The sequence below is a fragment of the Dermacentor albipictus genome, chromosome 8 (assembly GCF_038994185.2).
Source record: "Dermacentor albipictus isolate Rhodes 1998 colony chromosome 8, USDA_Dalb.pri_finalv2, whole genome shotgun sequence".
Lineage (NCBI taxonomy): Eukaryota > Metazoa > Arthropoda > Arachnida > Ixodida > Ixodidae > Dermacentor > Dermacentor albipictus.
In genome coordinates this window covers 45,358,053-45,374,757 of record NC_091828.1, presented here as the reverse complement: position 1 = coordinate 45,374,757, position 16,705 = coordinate 45,358,053, and the positions used below count along the sequence as shown (strand labels likewise).

At 47.2% G+C, this 16,705-nt stretch overlaps 1 protein-coding gene across 1 annotated transcript in view; it reads right to left on the bottom strand.

The window, feature by feature from the left end:
• Positions 1 to 434: 434 nt before the first annotated feature.
• LOC135909720 (cytochrome P450 3A6-like) overlaps positions 435 to 16,705 on the bottom strand; it is a 57,112-nt gene continuing 40,841 nt past the window's right edge. Inside the window, exons 14-15 of the mRNA XM_065441765.2 lie at positions 1,113 to 1,275; positions 435 to 709 (exon numbers count right to left, since the gene is read on the bottom strand). Of these exons, the coding sequence (XP_065297837.1) occupies positions 620 to 709; positions 1,113 to 1,275 (253 nt within the window). The 3' untranslated portion in view covers positions 435 to 619. The remainder of the gene's footprint in view (positions 710 to 1,112; positions 1,276 to 16,705) is intronic.

The window sequence follows — 16,705 nt, the reverse complement described above, 5'->3', positions numbered from 1 at the left end:
GCAAGCGCCGCACGCCTGAGCCGACGCCGACGACACCGGCTTTTCTGCGACACGAGCTCCTTAACGCTGTCGCGTTAAAATAAAGGCTAGTATGCTTCGCATCCTGGGCTTAACCTTAGCTAAGCCACAGCCAGTTTTTTATTGCGCCTTCAAAAACGTTCTGAAAAACAAACCAATGATTGTATAAATGGACCTTGTATGCTTGTTTTGCAACAATAACAATCTTGAGATTAAAATTGTTGTTTTAGAGCTATCCCTAATTCGTTGCAAGGCGCTTATTCTCACTGCGGAGGGGCGACGTAAGAGAGACAAATTGCGATCAAACCTGCGGTAGTTTATTTCATAGACCATTTCTCTCACAGTAGGCTGCATGAGCAAACGTAATAGTTTTTATTCTTCACCATCATACAACGAGACCATGCTCAATGCCGGCATTAATAATTTCAGATTTCACAATAATGTTTCATAATTTAATTTTATTCATTGCATAATTATAACATACAAATAGCAGTGACTTATCAACTGTGCCTTACCACGTTGGGCTACGAACTATTGCATTAAGTGTGCCATTTCCTGCGATTCAAAAGTACGAGTTTCCACAGTAGAGTCACTTGGGAATTCACTTAACCCCGTTCAACCTATGCAATCGGATCAACACTTTCTCTTTAGGTGCGGCCATAACAGAGTAGGTGCCAATCTCGAGGTCCCGCTGCAAAAGAAGGTAAAAAAGTGTCTTCATAGGAACAGTTTATAAGCAGTGCACAATTAAGCATTTCTGCTGCGCAATATTTAAGGAAGCCAGAAGCGTTCTATCAAATGATTTCGTCGGTATAAAACGTGAGTGAAGGATTTAAGAAAAACGACAACAACAACAACAGCAATATACCTTCTACTCAGCATCATTTTATAGATTAATAAAAATAAATCTGAGTGACCCTAACAATCATGAAAGATTATGACGCGATTTGGTAAAGTACCAAAATGACTTTCACGACGTGAGAAAACGAAGAGGTTTTACATAAAGAACGGCATTATTAACAACACCTGCCGGTTGCCTATTTGACATAAGAACGATATTCACGCAATGGATGCTGTGCAGCATGGTCCAATACCTTTTGACTTTTGCCCAGGACGATACGATAGTGGCGCAGCGTTTGCGCGGCAGCTGAAACCAGCTCAACAAGCGCTAGACGCTGACCGATGCATATGCGCGGTCCCAGGCCGAAAGGCTGGTAGGCAGTCGGGTTGATGGAGCTCTTGTTTTCCGGACTGAACCTGCAGTTAAGATGTATTCAAACAGTGACTAACTCAGTGAGCTGGTACTGCTTTATTTCGACAGCAATACAAGGGAACCGAAAGCGATAGAACATAAAATGTAATTTTACTTATTCTGCGTAGTAAGCAGAGTCATATTCATGGTGGGAAAAGAACTACAGTCGAAGTTTAATGGTTGTTCTTTATATGAAAGTCTTATTGCATTTTTCCGCATAAAATCTAGCTTTCAGCAAAACGGGTTAATGGTAGCCTGTTTCAGATACGTTTGACTACTTAGTTGCATGTATGAAGGAGTATTCCTCATGCTCTGTGCGGATTTTTAAATATTTTTGGCGGATAATTGACAGCGTGATAAACGACCAGCTCTATGTGAGAAAAGAAAAAAAAAATATACGACAGTCTAATCGATATTCTAAAGTACTTTTTTGTGGTTTCAATAATGGAGGCGACGGATGAGAAAGTGTGTGACGCCCAGTGATTAACTGAATAGCTAAGTTCAGCTATTACCTGCGCATATGTTGTGATGAAGTAAATGAAGTCAGCTTCTTCTCTGCAGCCCCTCCCCCTTAGTAGCAATCGCTCAACGTAGCAATTGCCATATTACCTCTTCTCAACATGCGGTCAAATATTTTGGCGTTCCACGCATTGTTGCCCCCTCCTCCCCCCCCCGAAAAAGAGAAACCTTACTTGCCTAATGTGCAACAAAGCTAATTCGGCCAATATTGTATTTTCCTAAGGAGAATGACTAACAATGCCATCTCCGATCTTATGCTCAGTTAACAAGTATCAAGCAATAACCGGCTTCGTTTCAGTAACTAAGGCCTTACAGTACTCCTTCACCTCTGGCAGAAATAGTCTAGGCAGCTAGAACCACTGGCGAAACAGCGACCTCATCAGTGGCACCAGACGATCTTCAGTAGCCAGATGTCTGCCTTTAAGTTACCGCTTAATGCACTTTTTTTTGTTCGGTGTTTCGCGATAGTTACCACGGCCGGCATACTTAGCGCGGTGCCGAAACGTATATGTAATCCATTGTGGCACAAAGGCCATGCAAACATGGAAATATATTTATGGGTACTCGCAACAACAACAACAACAACGAAAAAATGGCTGCAAGCCCAAACTTTGTCGTCTAGAGTACCAATCTCGTGCTCTCTTTCTCAATGCTTTGTACAGCGTTGTAGCAATGTTGCAGAAACAGCAATGTACAATCGCTGAGTGGCACAAAATTGTAAGGACCACTTCTCCCTTGTAATTAATAAGCTGGCATATCTGCAGCACCCACGATACACTAATTGTTTGCGGATTCTGTCTGACATCGTTCTGTTCAATAACAGAAAAAAAATGCAATTCAAGAGAACGAGCAATCGCACAGTGTAATAATCGTATGTTAGAACTTGTTCTGCGTACTGGTGCCTTCATATTGATTTCATTCTGTTTACCATTATTAGATTACTAATGGTTTCGCTTCCACCACTTCATTTGGTGGGAATGTTGCTGAACACCAATAGCCATAAAGTTGCGTGTAATCCATCATGATAAGTACAATACACTGGTAAAACGAGAGATAAATAAGTATTTCAGAAATGATTGAAGTTCAGTTGAGAAACTAAGACATGTGCAACATTCATTTACTATGAAAGATCTACATAAGGGAGTTCGTGAAGCACTTTGCACCATATGCACCTTATGCTGAGTTCTGTACCTTATGTCTAGAACTGCGCCTTGTGTTTAGTTCTATACCAACTTCAGTGTTTCCTGTGGGCATGCACCGTACCGTACACATCAGACCGATATCTCGTTGGCCAAAATAACGCGCCCCAGAGACACCGAAGGACAATGTATAGCAGAGGTGCCGTAGCGCAATTTCAGTTCCTGGCCGTGCATGAAGCGATAAGCAGATCCGAACGCTGCGGTTCTAATGTACGCTGTCGATACACAACAGTAAAAATATTTGCATCTTTTACAGATTCAATATTATTCTAAATACAGTCTTAGCGGAGTAAGGGCGTCGTAGAAAGAACATAAATTTGCTGGCCTAAATAGTACAACAAAGTCGTCACTACATTGCGTTAAGAGGCTTCTTCAGGCATTGATTCTGTGACCGACCGTTACTAAAGCTCGCCAGGTTGGCAATGCATTTTTCTCCCGGCTTTCGATCGATCGCATACATGTATTAGGTCTCTACTTATCACAACCCGCAATCCTTAAGGAGCCTTCTTCTTGGCTTTATTCCAGTATAGATATTTATTAAACCTATTCAAGTAACCACTACGTTTCGAAACAGTATTCCTGAGTTCATATCGTCGCCGAAATTTGGTAAGCCTCTGCAAAACTCCACTGAATTCTTCTTCGTGCTTTCATTCTATCACACACATTTAATGAAATTCTAATAGTGACCACTAAGTTCCCTTAAGAGCACCCGTCCTGCTGTAATTCTATAACAGAAATTTAATAATCATATACAAGACGCCACTACATTCTTTTAAAAAGAGCTTGACTGTTCAGAACATAGCATCGCCTTCTATACCAGAATCGATACAGCAGAATGCAATTCGAAGTTCGCGGAACCAGAAGAGCCGGTCGATAAATTAGTTCGTCTTTTTAACGAGGTGGCCAACTCGAAGACAGTTGAGAAATATAATAGCTTCGCTAAGCGGGCCGACACTTAGACGGCAATAGGAGCGTCTCCATGTACGAAGACAATACAGCGGGTGCCCCTTGTTCCTTTCAGCGAAAGCCACTTTTCTGTGTCAAAAGATAAACATGAAAGTGTGACATCCATGGTACTTTGTCGGGAAGAAGAAGAAGAAGCCGGAGGGAGCGGATGCACATCACGTCGGCTCCGTATTCTACGAATGTTCTTCTAGCGCAAATCGCCAAAAAGCCACCCGCTATTGCACGCCAACGGACTCAGCTCGTTCCCAGGAACAAGTGGATACCGAAAACCAGGTGGGATTCCCATTTTTCAAGCCTCTACGACAATATTTTGGCCGGACCTCGTGGCGGCAGAGCCGCGAGGCCACGCGCCGGAGCCGGCTTCCTCAACATTTGCCGATCATTTTCTCAATTATGGAAGTCACCGTAGAGGGGCGCAGCATATCCCAGGAAGAAATGGATACAAGCAAGGGATGGAAGGAGGTCAGACACAAAAGATCAGACCGGCGAACCTCCCAACATCGCGAGAGCACCTTGTCGCCGACGCGGCTCGACAAGCGCAACAATAACCCATGGAAAGGCCGGCTAGAGCAAATACGCAAGGCAAGCAGAATGCCACATTTGCCAAGAGGGGATTACAAGGTTGTGATCAGACCACGTGGAGGACTCAAATTATCCGAGCACGGTATAGTTCCCCTCACAGCTGCGGTACAAGATGCGGCAGGTATTCCTCGAGACGAAAGGGAGGAGGACATTGTCTGCCCCAACAATTATCAAAATATCCTCATCGTCAGTACCTCGGATCAAGAGCGGGCAAACAAATATCAGGAAGTAGCACGTATCAAGATTCAAGACAAGTTTTACGAGACCAATGCTTACGAGACAGCGCCTGACATGACGGCCAAAGGAGTCATCAGAGGAATCCCACTCGACGAGGGCCCAAGAGACATCACAGCAGCGGTGGTTACGAGTAAAAACCCAACGGCGATAGCAGCAAAAAGACTCAGTAATACTACCACAGTGATTGTGCTCTTTGAAGGACACAAAGTGCCCACGTACGTCCGATACAGGGCAGCGCTACTCCCTTGCTCCCTGTACAGGAAACAAGTGGACTTCTGTCATCAATGCAACAGACTTGGACATAGAGGAGATGTATGTCCCAACCCTGACAACAAGATTTGTGCGGGATGTGGAACATCAAACCCAAATAAAGACCACACGTGCCAACCTAAATGTCAGTTATGCGGCGAGGACCATCCGACCGCAGACAAGACGTGCAAAGCCAAATTCAAGCAGCCCTTCATCGTTAAACAGAGACAATGGCACAGACTGCAACGAGAACGACAAGAGGAACATGAAGACGCTATCTCCAGATAAGACAGAGCAGAGTCTCGCGGAACGCTTGGCCTCCTAAACGCCAGGGAACGACGCTCCAGATCGAGAACAAGGTCTCCATCCACCACCAGATCCTTATCCCGGTCCGACTCCAGGACACCGGGTACACGATCCAGATCCAGGTCCAGAACTAGGCCATCCTCTTCAGCAAACCAGACTAACACGGTGAGCTGGGCAGACGTGGTCGATGGCGTGCGCCCGGGGGCTGGTGGGGAGACTGCCATTAATAACGAGATCAAGCAACTAAAACACGAGAACGCACAGTTGAGGATTTTGCTAGCACGTATGAGCGATGAAATCAAAATTCTCAAGGAAGGAAAAAAACAAATAAATCAGGTAACTCCCGCTCCACAGGCGAGCACGAAAGAGCCATTTGAAATTCCGGACAATAAGATGGACGAAGGGGATGACCCCCCTCCACTCAAACGCAAGGCCCAAGCCATCAGTGATAAACAAGATAACGCAGTGGTAGATAAAGCATTAGCCGATATTCAAAAGAGCCTAGGAGAAATACAAAAGTCAAATGAAAAACGGGACGAAATGATGAATCAAATGGCTAAGGCAATAGCAGCAATTATAAGTAGATTAGACATCCTAGAGGCAAACCACTCACCAGGTAATGGACTCCCCTCCGTTGCGTCAGAAGCACCACCATCCTTACCCACTTCACAACCACATAATTATATAAGATCAGCTTCTCTCCAACCTCCCGTCTCCCTCCCATGGTCGCACCCGAAATGAGGCGCGCTAAAGAAGGGTTCAGGATATGGCAGTGGAATTGTAGAAGTTACGAAAACAAAAAGTCAGTTTTGCAGCAGTATTTGAAAGACAAGGATACACCGGACGTCATAATTCTGCAGGAAACACACGGGATTGCGAAGCTAGCAGGATACAGATCTTTTGGCTATGCCGAAGGGGACACCAGGGCATTAACTACGCTGGTAAAAAGAAACATAACTTGCATGCAGTACAACACAGGAATAACGCACATTGACAATATTCTATTGGAACTCATCCCACAAAAAAAGACAGGACATAGCTTATTTATTCTCAACATTTATAGTAACCCCATGCTACATAAACACAAATTCAAGAACCTATTCCAGAAAACACTCAGACTTGCTGGAGAAAATCCGGTAGTTATAGGAGGAGACTTCAATGCCCCACACACCACGTGGGGATACTTATATACCAGAGCAAAAGGAAGGGACTTATGGAACGACTCACAAGAATTAGGCCTCACGCTCGTCACAGACCCCGCCACTCCAACCAGAGTAGGCACGGCGCTAAACAGGGACACAACCCCAGACCTAACCTTTACCAAGAATATCGAAAAGGCGACCTGGCGCAACACACTGGAAGACTTGGGTAGTGACCACCGCATATTAGAGTTACACGTCAGAGAAGGGCCGAATAGACCCAAGGAACGACAGATCAAATTAGTAGACTGGGAACTATTTCGTAGAACGCGAGAGAAGACACAGCAACGATCAATCGCAAACATAGAACAATGGACTAAGGAGCTCAGTGATGACGTCAAAGCTGCCACAAAAATAGCTCCACCTGAATCTAACTTGGATAAATGCGACAGCAGACTTCTCCACATGTGGGAAGCTAAGCAGTCGCTTCAGAATAGACTTAGCGGTCAGAAGCATAACAGAAAGTTAAGAAAGCGCATAGCACTCCTTAACAAAAAAATAGAAGAACATGCTAAGCAATTGACCAAACAACAATGGGACGAGATATGTAATTCCATGGACGGACAATTAAGCACCGGCAAAACGTGGCACATGCTCAGGTTCCTGCTTGACCATGACAATAACAAGAAAAATCACATGCAAGCCATTAATAAGTTAATACACGCATATGAGGGTACAGAAGAGGAATTTCTCAATGAATTACAGCAGAAATACTTAAAACAGGCACCCCCTTGCATCTATCCTATCTACAGCGGGAATACAAACGCAAAATTAGACGAGGAACTCACGGAGGCAGAAATCCGCGCGGCCCTACAAAAGTTAAACACCAAATCCGCCCCAGGCCCGGACGGTATAACCAACAAGACTCTCAGGAACCTGGATGATGAATCGATAGCCAAACTAACAGAATACATAAACGAGTGTTGGGTAAAGGGAGAAGTGCCAGCTCAATGGAAGAAAGCGACGATAACGCTTATTCCAAAACCCGGTAAGAAGCTTGAGATAGACAACCTCAGACCAATCTCCCTAACATCCTGCGTCGGAAAATTAATGGAACATGTCATTTTAAACAGAGTAGACAACTTCTTAGAGGATAATAACATATACCCAGATACAATGATAGGATTTCGCAAAAATCTTTCGACACAAGATGCGATGCTCCAACTTAAGCATCAGATAATCGATTATAACACGCGCTCGACAAGGGCCATCTTGGGCCTTGATCTTAAAAAAGCTTTCGATAATGCCAACCACGCAACCATATTGGAAAACATCGAACGAATAGGACTAGGGCAACGGACGTATAACTACATCAAGAGCTTCCTATCAGACAGGAAAGCAGTCATCTCCGTCGGAGGGCTCAAGTCGCCCGAGATCGACATAGGGGGGGGGGGGGGCGGCACGCCTCAAGGCGCTGTCATTTCGCCGATGCTGTTTAATCTCGTCTTGATGGGACTCCCCGAAAAATTAAATCACATAGAGTCCCTGAATCACACAATCTACGCGGACGATATTACTATCTGGACCTGTGATGGCAGCGACGGATCAATAGAACAACGACTCCAGACTGCAATTAACACAGTAGAGGAACACCTCATAGGAACAGGCCTCACATGCTCTGCAGAGAAATCTGAACTTCTATTGTACCGCCCCACACTTAGAGGCAGGCCTCCCAAAGGATACGACAGAAACAAGGCTCATGAGGAAATCAAGCTACACACCAAGAACGGGCGGAATATCCCAATTGTCAACCAGCTGAAGGTGCTGGGTCTGGTAATCGAGAACAAAGGCACAAATAGGGAAACCATAAAGAAGTTAGACACAAAGGTAACAAACACCATGAGATTAATCAAACGAATTACTAACAAGCACCAAGGTATGAAGGAAGAAAGTATCATACGGCTTATACAATCATTCGTAATCAGTCAGATCACATACATAGCAGCCTTCCACAATTGGTTTGCAGCTGAAAAGCGTAAAATTAACAACATGATAAAAAAAGCATACAAACTAGCTCTAGGGATTCCCATCAGTACGAGCACGGATCTCTTGCTAAAGTTAGGACTCCACAACACACTGGACGAACTCATAGAAGCACAACAAACATCTCAAGCAGAGAGACTAACCAAAACCAAAACGGGACGGCATATACTAAGCAAACTAGGAATGAATTATCACAATCTATACGGGGAAAAGAGGACGATAACCAGAGAAATTCGTGACAAACTCCTAGTACCAAATATACCCAAGAACATGCATCCAGGTTACAACGACGGCAGACGCAAGAGTAGAGCAGAGAAAATTATCCGAAGCTTTGGGTCAGACGACAGAGCAATCTTCGTAGACGCGGCTGAATACCCAGACAGAAATAGCTATGTAGCAGTAATCGTAGACCACACCCAAAAACCCCTTACAAGCGTATCAGTTAATACCAAACATTCCGAGACCGCAGAGGAGGTAGCCATTGCCCTAGCATTGGTCTCCACGAATGCTCAGTACATCATAAGCGATTCTCAAGCGGCCATTAGAAATTATGCAAAAGGTAGGATCTCTCCTGAGGCATGGCACATCATCAGAGTCAATGAAGCAAAGTTCTCCGATGCAGAGAAGAACGGCAGGCAATTGCTCTGGTTCCCAGCGCATACAACTCCAGACATTCCCGCAGTCAACCTCAACGAGGTAGCACACCGCGAAGCTCGAGGTCTTACTCGCCGAGCTGAGCAAAGAGTGACTTCCATCGGTCAGGAGAACGCGGAGGAGGAAGTCTGGAGAGAAAAAGATATATTAACAAGATTTGGTGATATTACCAAATTCTATCAAAATCGGAGGCGAGTATTACCACCGCCTCACACTAAACTGAACAGAGCTGAGTCCGTTACTTGGAGGCGACTACAAACAGAAACTTATACGAGTCCCGCGCAACTAAAAACTTTCTACCCCGATATATACGAGAGCGATATGTGCAAGCTATGCAAGTCTGTTAGAGCCACCCTTCAACACATGTTGTGGGGATGTGAAATATACCAAAATAAAATGGCAGTCTCCCCAGAAAATCTACGGGCGCGGTGGTCGGCCGTGCTGCTCAGCTCAGAACTCCAAGACCAACTTTGGGCCGTCCAGCGAGCCAAGGAAGCCGCACGGGAGCAGCAGCTCCCAGTGGCCATCTAGGCGGCCCCAGGCCCGGGCCTCCCAATCGCCGGATTCCAAATAAAGTTATCACATCATCAACATGGTACTTTGTCATATGGTTTATGCGTGTCATGTTTCGATTGCGACTGCCGGTAATAGAACCATACTTCACCGGTGATGATCGTGGTCTGTGAGGCCACAACAAATTATGTAAACTGTTTTCGGAAGCTGGCAGAAAAATATGCCTAAATTTCATCGTATCCACGATGAATATTTTACATCACGGCTTCCGAGTCGTTTCAATAATAATAAAGGCAATGTGCAGTGTAATGTATACACAGTGAGTCTCGTGTATTGATGCATACAATCGTCATTCATATATAGCAAAAGCCTGTGAATATATATAAATTCGTGAGCAGTGCTAAAATATATGGCATTTATATTCATTCGGCGAATGGTCAGCACACATTGGATTGTACCCGCAATAATTTGGGATCTGTTCTTCGTCTTTGCTTTTCTATCTGCTCGGTTGCCTTCATCAGAGCGTATTAGGCTGTCCTTACGTGTATCGGTCTCTACGTCATTACCGGGCTACGGTAAACGTGGATGATAGTAGCAACGCTGTTAGCTACATTGTGTGACGCTTTGTCCGACATCAATACGTGAAACGTGCTTGCCTTACTTTAGTGCCCAAGTCGAAGTAATATCCAAGAAAAGGTACTGCATGTTGGCGATTGCGTCGTTGCGGACGTTTTACACGAGCGCATAGGTACAGCATGGCTAGTTACTTCAATTTTAACAGTGTGTCCTTCCGGTTTAAACTCTGCGCCACAAGAAGACGCCACCAACACAGCCGGTCAGAATTATGTCTACGGAAACCCAGCATACCTTGAACGGCAATGAGGTATATTTATTTTATTTATTCAGCATTGATTTAGGCACGGTGAAGGTCTTGGATGGCAAGGCTAAAGGCAGAGCATTATCTGCCTGACTAAGGCGCTGTCACCCATACATTGCTCAGCGGTAAGGTAGCACATCATAAAATATAGTATACACACATATCAATAGCGTGGATTGCACATACATAGCATACATTACAAATGTGCGGATACTAAATACAAGAATCATTGTACAACTTTCTAAGTAAGAAACAGGTTAGGTCCAACACAGTAATATGAATACGAAAAATGTCTTAGATATATACAAGCGCAATATGAAACCGACTTAAAATAATTATGCATAAAACACACAAGAAACTAATTAGCACAATGTCAATCAGAAAGGGAAAGCAAATATTTTTCATAGCAGTTTTAAAGCAATTTAATGATATGACGTTTTGCGCAATAGTGATCGTGTTAGGATGTGTATTTACGAAGGGTGGGGCTAAGTATGCTGTTTGTATTCTACCTTAGTTGGTCCTGCAAAATGGAACTCTAATGTGGTCATGACTGAAATTGTATTGGGTGTAACGTGAGAGGTAAAAAATGAGCGAATTTTTCTCGAGTTCGCCCCGCCCCGTGTTCGTGGTTGAGGCTTGACTCGTCGCGCTAGAGCACAACTGCTCAAGCTAAGGGTTGGCTGCGTGAACGTGCACGAACGTTTATACAGACAAGGGCATGCGGAAAGTCCATTGTGTACGTCTTGTGGCTGCTACGAGACACTTCAGCACCTTATATTTCAGTGTTGCGCTTTCAGTGCGCAGCGCATGTCGCTAGTGAGAAACTATCATCTCCTTGGCCTGCGGTGTGCGACACTCGAGGAATGTTTATACCCCAGTGGCTGTGCATCTAAACGTGATCAGGCCCATCGCGCCCTACTAACCTTTATAGAACGAACTAACTTAGGTTCACGTTTGTAGCATGAACATTGAACATTCTGTAGTAGCATGACCTTCAGTGACCGGCCCTGCTGTGTGCGATCAGTACTGTACCCTAACGCTTCTTCCTTCGAAGATGGGAGGTGGCGAGTTCAAACACCTTACAGTGTATATTGTGAACCGACTAACGGTGAAACGGTGATTACGTGCAGCTTTACTTGGCGTCTCATCGTGGAGAACACAATTAGCCGAATAGGGAATCTGCCATGGATGCGGTTGATAATTGTGGAGGCTGTCCGACGCGGCGTCACTTTAATTCTGGCTGCAGAGTTCTACTTTAGTCTTTAGATTTGTCCTGTTGCAGTGTCCTGTTGCTCTCCTTTCCTCTTTCCTTTTTCCTCCCCTCCTTCCTATCTTCTATTTCTGTGTTGCTGTCACCTCCCTTCAGAAGAATAGGCAGGCGTTGTGCCCTTTCCGGTGGCAGTTGCCAGCCTGCTACTCGCTTTCCCTTTCCTAATACCTGTGTATATGTGTATATGTGTTCAAAACAAATAATAATAATAATAATAATATTGTGACGAAGAAGATCGGCAGGCTGAAAAGCCCCATTGCCATCGCGTGGCTCGTACCCAGTTCGCTCGCTGTCTGCGCCCTACCTGCTGTTGCCGCGTTGGTCGCTGCTTCTCTACGACCCGAATAAACCCCCCTCACAATTGGTGGAGCTGCTGGGTACAAGCGGAATTCTGGAACTTCGCAACCGGACACTGCAGCCTGTCTTCATTATGCCGGAAGAAGGACCACCGCAACCACAACCCGCTGCCCCGGTGACTACCGTGGTCTGCCCCGGCCCGCTGCGTCAACGCGACCCACCCATCTTCAGCGGTACCGAAGACCATGACGTAGAAGACTGGATCGCTGACTACGACCGGGTGAGCATCCACAACCACTGGGACGACACCAAAAAGCTGAATTACGTATCGTTTTATATGAGCGGTGTCGCCAGCGTGTGGCACCGCAACCATGAACGTGATCTCACGACGTGGCCAGCCTTCAAAACTAACGTGACGGAGGTACTCGGGCGCCCCGCCGTTCGCAAGCTTCGCGCCGAGCAACGTTTGCGCAGTCGTGCGCAACAGTGCGGGGATACATTTACAAGTTATATAGAAGATGTTGTCGACCTCTGCAACCGCGTTGACGTCACAATTACTGATGCCGAGAAAATCCGCCATATCTTAAAAGGCATTGAAGACGACGCCTTCCAGATGCTGTTGGCGAAAAATCCGGCGACAGTCTCTGAACTCGTCAGTCTCTTCCAACGCTTCGACGAACTCCGCAAACAACGCCTAGCCACCCGCCAATCTCCTCCTCAGGCGACTTCAATGTCGAGCTTGGCTGTTTCCCCGGACAATACGTCGCTACTGCTACAGATCGAGGAGTTCGTCCGAGAAGAGGTGGCTCGTCAGCTTTCTCTGATTCTCCTCACACACGGCCAGTCAAATTCTCCGTTGGCACCCGCTCTCCAATCTGTCATCAAGGAGCAGGTAGCCGACCACATTCCACCTTCTCTCCAGCAGGCTCCGGCTGCCGCTCCCCTGACGTACGCCGAAGTCGCTTCGAGGCCTGCACCACAGACCTACGGTCCCCTTCGCCCGCCTTTGCGCCCACCCGTATCCGCTCCGGTCCCGCCACTGGTGCAGTATGCACGACCTCCAGATCATTGGCGCACGGAAGATAATCGGCCAATTTCTTTTTATTGTGGCCGTGCTGGACACGTAGCACGTCACTGTCGCCTCCTTACACCGAACGTCCCCAACAATGTGCGTCCATTTGCGCCACGTTTCCAACAACGCCGCAACTATTCGGACACCTTTGAATCTCCTCCTGTTGTCGACACCACATTCTCCGCCGCTCGCCGTTCACCTTCTCCTCGCCGCCGCTCGCTTTCCCCCATGCACCGGCGTCGGAGCCCTTTGCGCCAGGAAAACTAAATATCGCAGTTCAGGAGGCGAGAACTGCGGTGCCAGCGAAATGTATAAGGCCTCACACTTCCCCGAAGAACGTTATTGAAGTCGCAATAGAAGGAACATTGACGCTAGCACTTGTCGACACCGGCGCTGCACTTTCAGCGATAGATGCCCGTATTTGCCGCAAAATCGGAACAGTGACGACGCCGCTTTCTGGACTGTCTCTTCGAACTGCCAATGCGCAGCACGTCGAGCCACCCGGCGCCTGCACTGCTCGTGTCGTCATTCAGGACGTCCTCTATATCATAGAATTCGTCGTCTTGCCATCATGTTCACACGACGTCATATTAGGTTGGGACTTTCTCTCCACACATCATGCGATCATTGACTACGCCCGCGCCAAAATTGAGCTGTTTCAGTTTTCGACTGATCTTATCACTGACCATAAGGACCACTGCCGCAAAATCTCTGTTTCAGAAGACACCTTTATACCTGCCTGGTCTTCCACCCTTGTCAGTATCTCTTGTGATTATGTAGATGACGGCACAGTACTCTTCGCTCCGTCTGAACTCTTAGTTCGCCGCCGTTCACTACCACTGCCGTTCGCCGTCCTGGAGTTCAAAGCTGGGGCCTCTCTCATGTGCGTCTCCAACCCATCTGCTGAACCATTTACTTTACGCCGCCGTGAAAGCCTTGGCAGAGCAGAGCCACTGACTTCATCTTCAATATTTGACACGATGGACGACTCCACTTATATTGCTGCTCTCGAGGCATCGCGTCCACAGTCCCTACCGGGTTCTTTTACGCCAGCTATTGCCAGTGACCTTACGACGACGCAGCGCGACGAACTTCTTCGCTTGCTCCAAGGCTTCTCTTCCTCCTTTGATTGCCAAGCAACATCACTCGGCCGCACAACGAATGTTTCGCACACTATCGACACTGGGAGCCACGCACCAATTCGACAGCGTCCCTACCGAGTATCGGCGACTGAAAGACAAGTTCTCAATGACCAGGTCAACGATATGCTCAATCGCGGTGTCATCCAGCCTTCTAGTAGTCCTTGGGCATCACCAGTCGTCCTAGTTAAAAAGAAAGACGGCACCATACGATTTTGCGTCGACTATCGAAGGCTTAACAAGATTACCCGAAAGGATGTATACCCGTTGCCACGTATTGACGACGCACTTGACTGTTTGCAAGGAGCGGAGTTCTTTTCCTCCTTAGATCTCCGCTCTGGCTACTGGCAGGTGCCCATGGCTGACGCTGACTGTTCTAAAACCGCATTTGTAACACCAGATGGCTTGTATGAATTAACTGTGATGCCGTTCCGTCTGTGCAATGCACCCGCCACCTTCGCACGCATGATGGACGGCATCCTACGTGGCCTAAAGTAGCATACTTGCCTCTGCTACCTCAACGACGTTGTCGTCTTTTCCCCTGATTTTCCGACCCGTCTTCGGCGTTTGCATCAAGTTCTGACCTGTCTCCGGAATGCTGGTCTCCAGCTTAACTTAAGAAAGTGCCGATTTGCAGCTCGTAAACTGACTATACTAGGCCACGTTGTCTCCAAAGAAGGCATTCTTCCTGATCCTGATAAACTTCGCGCCGTATCCGAATTTCCGAAGCCCACTAACTTGAAAGCACTGCGCAGCTTCCTTGGCCTATGCTCCTATTTTCGACGTTTCGTTCGCAATTTCGCTACAGTGATCGCACCACTTAACCAACTTCTTCAAAGCGACAATGAACTTTCTGCTTGGTCGGAAGCCTCTGGTGATGCCTTTACGACTCTTCGTCACCTCCTCACGTCTCCGCCAGTCTTGCGCCATTTTGATCCAAGCGCACCTACAGAACTTCACCCTGACGCCAGTGGTGTCGGCCTAGGTGCCGTGCTCGCTCAACGCAAGAACACTAATGCCGAATACGTAGTCGCTTATGCTAGTCGTGCCCTCACGAAACCTGAGGCCAATTACTCAGTCACAGAAAAAGAGTGCCTGGCTATCGTATGGGCTCTTCAAAAATTTCGTCCATATCTCTGCTGTCGACGCTTTGACGTGGTGACGGATCATCACGCTCTTTGCTGCTTGTCCAACCTAAAAGACCCGTCGGGCCGCCTCGCTCGGTGGGCCCTCCAAATCCAGGAATACGATATCCGTGTCGTCTATCGTTCTGGAAGCAAACACTCTGACGCCGATGCCCTCTCGCGCTCCCCAGTTACTTCAGACAGCAGCACTTCTACTTATAGACATGACATCTCACCACTTGACATCCTGGACTTGGCATCGGAGCAACGAAAAGACCCATGGATCGTCATGATATTCGACCTTTTGTCAAATCCTCCGGCAACTTCGGCACCTCGAGCGTTACGCCGCCAGGCGCAGCATTTCACAATCCGCGACGGACTTTTATACCGCCGCAACTACCAAAATGACGGCTGCAAATGGCTCTTAGTAGTGCCTCGCCACCTACGACAAGATTTATGCTCCGCTTTTCATTCCGACCCGCAGTGTGGTCACGGCGGAGTGTCAAAAACTTACACACGGCTTCGCCTACGATATTATTGGCGCGGGATGTACACCTTCGTCCACAAATACGTGCGCTCCTGCATTGCCTGCCAGCGACGCAAGTGTGTCCCGCATCTCTCCACCGCACCTCTCCAACCACTTCCCTGCCCAGCTCAACCATTCGACCGCGTCGGCATTGATATATACGGGCCTCTTCCATCTACTGGCGCTGGCAACCGATGGATTGTTGTGGCCGTAGATCATCTAACACGGTATGCCGAAACCGCCGCCTTGCCTGCTGCATCAGCAAAAGACATCGCCTCGTTCATACTAAACAACTTCGTTCTCCGCCATGGCGCCCCTCGCGAACTGTTGAGCGATCGGGGCCGCGTATTCCTCTCAGACGTCCTGCAGTCACTCCTATCTGAATGCCAAATTATTCACCGCACTACTACTGCTTATCCACAGACCAATGGCTTAACAGAACGATTCAACAGAACTCTTGGTGGCATGCTATCAATGTATGTTGCATCTGACCACTCCAACTGGGACCTTGTACTTCCGTTCGTCACTTACGCACATAACACTGCCTCTCAAGCCACTACTGGATTCTCGCCATTCTTCCTGCTTTAAGGCCGCCATCCCTCCAGCACCATTGATACTGTTCTCCCGTACCGGCCGGACCCTGCTGAATGCTCACCTGTTTCTGCGATTGCTCAGCATGCCGAGAAATGCCGACAACTGGCCCGTTCTTTGACGTCTGCTCAA